This window comes from Solanum stenotomum, unplaced genomic scaffold (assembly GCF_019186545.1).
Source record: "Solanum stenotomum isolate F172 unplaced genomic scaffold, ASM1918654v1 scaffold34726, whole genome shotgun sequence".
NCBI classification, from domain to species: domain Eukaryota; kingdom Viridiplantae; phylum Streptophyta; class Magnoliopsida; order Solanales; family Solanaceae; genus Solanum; species Solanum stenotomum.
This window is the reverse complement of record NW_026033102.1, coordinates 24,764-30,763: the sequence shown is the minus strand read 5'-3', so window position 1 is coordinate 30,763 and position 6,000 is coordinate 24,764. Positions and strand designations below refer to the sequence as shown.

The window sequence follows — 6,000 nt, the reverse complement described above, 5'->3', positions numbered from 1 at the left end:
AATCGTGCATCTATAAATATAGTTTTTGGGTAACTGACCTATATTCTCCTTGCATTTCTGCATCTTTTATTCTTTCTTGAGGTTTTATTTTCAATATCATATTTTAATCATGGAAAATAATAACATTTGCTCAATATTGATTCATCATGGAGGTCGATGGGATGTGACAGGTTTGTTTTTAATGTATTACTATGGGTTTTTTTTTGACGTTTTGTGAATTTTTTTTTCATTTTTTGACTTGTTTTTATGAGGTACTATTTTTGGTTTGTAAATAAGCGCATCTAAAGATATCAAAGTATTATATTGATATATTTGTAGATAATTTTTACTGTATAATTATTGAATTTAATTATGTGATCTGATTTAACTGCATTAAGGTATAATAGCATTTCTTGACGTTTTATTACTTGTTTATTTGATGTGCTATTTTTTTGGTTTTTAAGTAAGCGCATCTAGAAAATATTAAAGTATTATATTGATATATTTGTAGGTATCGTTTAATGCAAATAAAACTCTACATTTATTGAAAAAATATGTTATCATATTTAACTGATTTAGCGTATAATATTCATATAAAGTAAGCTTTTATCATGTCATTTATGTTCAAGTATATTTTTAGTATAAATTTTGGTTTTGTGCTATTTGTATACTTATGATCGTATATTGATAATTTTTTATGGTGTATAATGAGCTATATAATTTTATAAATCTATTTAATGTAAAAAAAACATTTAATTATATAATTTTGGTATAAAATTTGAATTGGAGTAATACTTGAGGTGCTAAAGTTTATGTCTTAAAATTATACATATTAACTGATTTGGAATTTTTTTCTTCTAATAAACTTTAACAGTGTTTTGTGATGTATATTCTTTTTGGTGTTAACGTACTTGACAACCACATTACATTAAAATTTCATTCATTCTTAGGTAGATATGTTGAGTACCATTTAGAAGGAGTTATATATAATTCAAATACGAAATACATTGGGTTGGTTGCTGCTATAGCAGATCAACTTGGTATAGACACAACAGTTGATGAGTTGAATATTTTGTACTTGGTAAGCGACAGAAGTCCACCTATGTCAATACACAATGATATGGGTGTGCATGTTTATCTCAACCAACGGAGGGTAAATGTCGATTTTTTTTAGTAAGTATCCATTGTGTATAACTCTTAAAAAAAGGGCAATGGTTGAAGATGAATATGGTCCTATTATTGAACGCACAAATAATGTTGTTGGTGAAATCAGCGGTGTTCCAGATTTATATTCAAATAATTCAGTGCGTTTGATTGGGATGAATCATATTGAATATATTGATACTGTGGATGACGAAGAAAATGATATCATTAGTGATGCTTCAGATCTTTCTGTGGATGTGAAACAAGTTTACAAAGATAAAAGTGTACTAGCAGAAGTGATGAAGCATTACGCATTTGTCAATAAGTTTACATTCAATGTTAAGAGATCCAGCTCAACTTGGTAATTCTTTTAATGTTCTCTTGCGGGTATTATCATATTTTTTTGATGTTTGAATACTAACTTCAAAATTCACTTGTGTTCTCTTGCAGCTATTATCTTGTTTGTCCGTCAAAAAATTGTACTTGGTTCTTGAAATCATCAAGTCTCAATCAGTCTGGACTTTTCAAGATAAGAAAATATTGTGGTACTCACACATGTTCTGTCCGGGAGAGAATATACGCAAGGCGCTAAGGAATTACTGATGTGGTCGCTATTCTGGTCTTGGATAAGTTTATAGATACAAAAAAAATATACACACCAAGAGATATTGCCGATGACATACTGAAACTTCATGGTGTTACATTGAGTTACATGCAAGCCTGGCGATCAAAGGAAAAGGCAGTAAAGATGTTGCGAGGAGATCCAACGGAATCATATACAAGAATACCAGCTTATTTTTACATTTTGGATAAGCATTATCCTGGTTCAGTTCTAAGTTTAGAGAAAACCGAAGACAATAGATTTCTATTTGCATTTGTTGCTTTAGAGGCATCAATCCGAGAATGGGAATATTGCAGGCCTGTAATAGATGTTGATGGAGCACATCTGAAGTGTTCTTATGGGGGTACCATTCTTATTGCAAGCACGTTGGATCCAGGAGGTATGTCTACATATTTTACTAGTATTTATAAAACCTTTTAACTTATATCGTTAGTGACTCCTTTAATATTTAATTATAAAATTCAATGTTTATTAAAATTTTCGTTTTAAGTAATAAATGTGTATAAATTTGGTATGCAAACAAGTCATATTCTCCCACTGGCATATGCTATCATTGATTCTGAAAATGATGCTTCGTGGACATGATTTTTTGAAAAGTTTAGAAATGCATTTGGAGAAAGACAAAATATGTGCTTCGTCTCAGATAGGCATGAGAGTATATGGAAAGGTACATCAAGAGTATATCCTGGTCTGCCTCATTATGCATGCATTTGGCATTTATGATGCAATGTTATCAAAAAATTTCACAAGAATGTTGAAGATTTGAAAAAGCTTTTCTTTGCAATGGCAAAGGCATACACACTTCAACAATTTGAAGAATTGATGAGAAAGGTGGACGAAATCGATAAGAAGATAAGAAAATATTTATTTGGAATAGGATATCATAAATGGACAATGACACATGCAACTGTTAATCATACATGGGTAATGACCTCAAACATAGCAGAATCAATAAACAACACCAATCGATTAGCACGGAAACTTCCAGTAGTATCATTGTTGGATTTTATGAAAATAACAATTCAATCATGGAGTGCTAAACATAGCGAAGAGGCTGGGCAAACCAAAACTGATCTTACTGAACCATACAATAAAATACTTGAAGATAACCGTGAGATATCTCACCGTATGACAGTAAATATCTAATTCTCTGAACATTTGCAATGTTAATTTTTGAATATTTTTGTAACTAAGCAAATTCTGTATGTCTTTTGATACATGAAAATTGTTTTAGGTAAGCCCATCAACACAATTCCTACATACAATAACTGATGGAGCAAGACGTTTCACAATGTGTCTACGAAGTAGAAAATGTAGTTGTGGACGTTTTCAACTAGATGAGATACCATGTGGTCATGCTATGGCTGCAATTGGACACAGAAATAAACATGGAGAGGACTATTGTTCTGAGTTCTACAACAATAAAAATTTTCAAGACGCGTATGAAATTCCAGTTGAACCTCTTCCATGTGAGAGTACATGGGAAATACCATCTCATGTGCTGGATCAAAAATTATTACCACCAGATTATAAGAGAGGGCTAGGGAAACCACCAATGGAACGCAAGAAGTCATATAGCGAAGGAAAATTCAAGAGGGCCAAGGTAACATGCAGCATATGTCGTCGCGAGGGGCACAATAGGACGACATGTGGTAGATATCCACCAGATGCATATAAATATGATCATATGTTTGTGATTGTTCTATTTATTTCTTTGTTTACAAACAATTGAACTGTTTTTTGTTATTTCTAGGTGATTTATCTATGTTATTAGTATGCTTTAAGGATTCTATTCAAGTTTATGAATTACAATTTAGTAAAAAATATTATAATTATATATTTTTTGTTACTGTGACATAAAATTTTAAAGACTCAATACCTGCATCTGAAATGTTCATTCCAAAATTATCAACTCCTTGATTTGTACTGCATCTAAATTTAAAGATGGAACAAATAATTTGGGAATGATCGGTAGATCCCTATAAAATCATACAAGTCATATTAGAAATTATAACGAGTATACAACAGTTATTATAACAGGTTTTTGAGAATAATCACTTTGTATAATTTTGATAGATAAAGTGATTATAATTGAGGAACCAAGTTTCTATATAATTTATAAAGACTCAATACGTCTATCTGGTGAATTCTTATTAACATAATCAACTCCTTGATTTTGCGTTTATTTAAGTGAAACAAATATTTTAAGAATATTTAATTGTTCGCAAAAAACCGTATAATCAGCATTGAGAGATAAGCATTAAATATGATAATTATAAGCAACTTGATTGAATCATCAAAAAAAGCTTTCAAAACTTTCGTATGATCATCATCCTTTGTGTTTAAATCTTTCAACACTTCGCATAATCAACAATCTTTCAATACAAACTATATTACATAGTGTAACTATTTTTATATATAATAGGTGTATGGCCATGGAATGACTGCTTTAATTAATAATATTGCTATATAGAATCGTTACAAAATAATTTGTACACTAGTGATTATATATCAAATATAAATTCACAATCCACAACTAAAAATAATACATAATAGTTTTCATCAAAACTTTAAAANACTTAAACAAATGCCATAATCCAGCATATTTATTTGTAGACTCTTGGTCTAAGATTTGGCATCTGAAACTTCTGACAATCCCTAACAATATCTCTGTTAATACTTGGTTCACCCAATTTGCTTGCAAATTTGCCACTCACCTCACCTTCACTTATAGCACCTTCACTTATAGCACCTTCACTAAGTTTTGATGTTGCATATTCCCAAAGTAATGCACCATATCTCTTACGGTGAAGTTTTGGCATGAAACATTGGCTTGGAATTTCAAAAACTCCATGTGTAATAAGTTCAGCAAATACGCATGCATAAAGTCCACTATCACTGAAAACATTGAAAATCTTAAAACTGGAAAATAAAGAATTAAAAAAATTAAGCTTATGAACTAGAAACATCAAATATTATTTATAAAATAAACAGGAGGCACTGGCAGGTCGGAATTGAATCTTTTAAACCTAAACTAACACATAAAATTGAACACAGTCCACCTATGGCTATCAACTTCACTTCTTTTTAACAAGTCTATTATCATAAATGGTGAGCTCTATTTAATAATCTAATTCTTCAAAATAATTGATAGTATCATAGAACGTATGCAAAATTCCATTTTCAGTACACTAAATTCAGAATTTTAATTATCTACTTCATTTTGGACCTAGTAAGTTTAGTGCCGTAATGATGAAATAAAAAGGTGACAACTAAAAGTTTTGATAGAAGAAAGAATGGATTCCTTAGATAGTAGGTCAGAAGTATGAAGTGTGTAAGCAAAGCAAGTTGAAAACAGAATTGTCATTGAGAAGGAGGCAGGCAGACTACGCCAGAAACAACCGCAATAACTTCTCACAGACGCTGCATAAATAGACTTAAACACAACACTGCAAATGTGTTCTACACATAATAACATTCTATTACTTGGTCTAACATTTATGATCGACACCAACTCCATCCTCAGTTGCAACACAACACTACATGACATTATTTATTAACGGATTATGAAGGCAATTTAGTTACACAAGCAAATTCAAAAGGGAATCACTTACTTTGAATTAGGATGTTGTTGTGGGATGTTCCTTTGCAGCTTATATTCAAGCGGTTCCATTTCTGACTTGTCAAAATAAGCAGGTTCCATATGCCATTGAATATCTGAACGTTTACCATAATAGCCTATGCTACTAAAGAACAACGGTATCATTCTTGCAATAGACTCAACAGCCTGTTTTACCATTTTAGTGTGATTTTCATCACCCATCTTTGAATCATAAACGTACAAACACCTGTGTTTTATGCGAAAAACTACAAGAATCCAATGAAAACACTCACTAACATTCACAGGGATGATGATGTTATCAACTCTATCCCAAGGGGTATTGGCAATCAAATTGTAACCCCGCATATATTGACCAACACAATGGTTAGGAGATATTGAACTCATATCACAATTTGATTCTTCCCACAATATTTCAGCTCCCAACAACCACAACATAAAAACAGAGTCTGTGGTGATATATCTAGTACGAATGTTTGTAGAGTGTTTAGCCTTTTTCCGTAAATAGTACATAATGACATCAACATGATGTTTCAATATAAACAATCAGTAAATAATAACATCAAAATGATAAAACAGGATTAAAAAATTACATATTGATTGCATACAATATGATTAACTGTAGTTTATAAATATA

At 31.1% G+C, this 6,000-nt stretch overlaps 1 protein-coding gene across 1 annotated transcript; it reads left to right on the top strand.

Moving 5' to 3' along the window:
• The first annotated feature begins 1,190 nt into the window (after positions 1–1,190).
• On the top strand, positions 1,191–3,518 carry LOC125852399 (uncharacterized). Its single transcript, XM_049532138.1, has 7 exons — positions 1,191–1,483; positions 1,573–1,667; positions 1,761–2,123; positions 2,347–2,411; positions 2,495–2,878; positions 2,979–3,347; positions 3,498–3,518. The coding sequence occupies exons 1-7, from the start codon at positions 1,191–1,193 to the stop codon at positions 3,516–3,518; spliced, it is 1,590 nt and encodes a 529-aa protein (XP_049388095.1).
• Positions 3,519–6,000: the final 2,482 nt, after the last annotated feature.

Excerpts from the sequence above, each read along its gene's own strand:
- LOC125852399 (XM_049532138.1), top strand. The coding sequence starts at position 1,191 with ATGGTTGAAGATGAATATGGTCCTATTATTGAACGCACAAATAATGTT. Across the intron at positions 1,668-1,760 it reads CAAGATAAGAAAATATTGTG|ATACAAAAAAAATATACACA; the intron begins GTACTCACACAT and ends ATAAGTTTATAG. Across the intron at positions 2,879-2,978 it reads AGATATCTCACCGTATGACA|GTAAGCCCATCAACACAATT; the intron begins GTAAATATCTAA and ends AAATTGTTTTAG.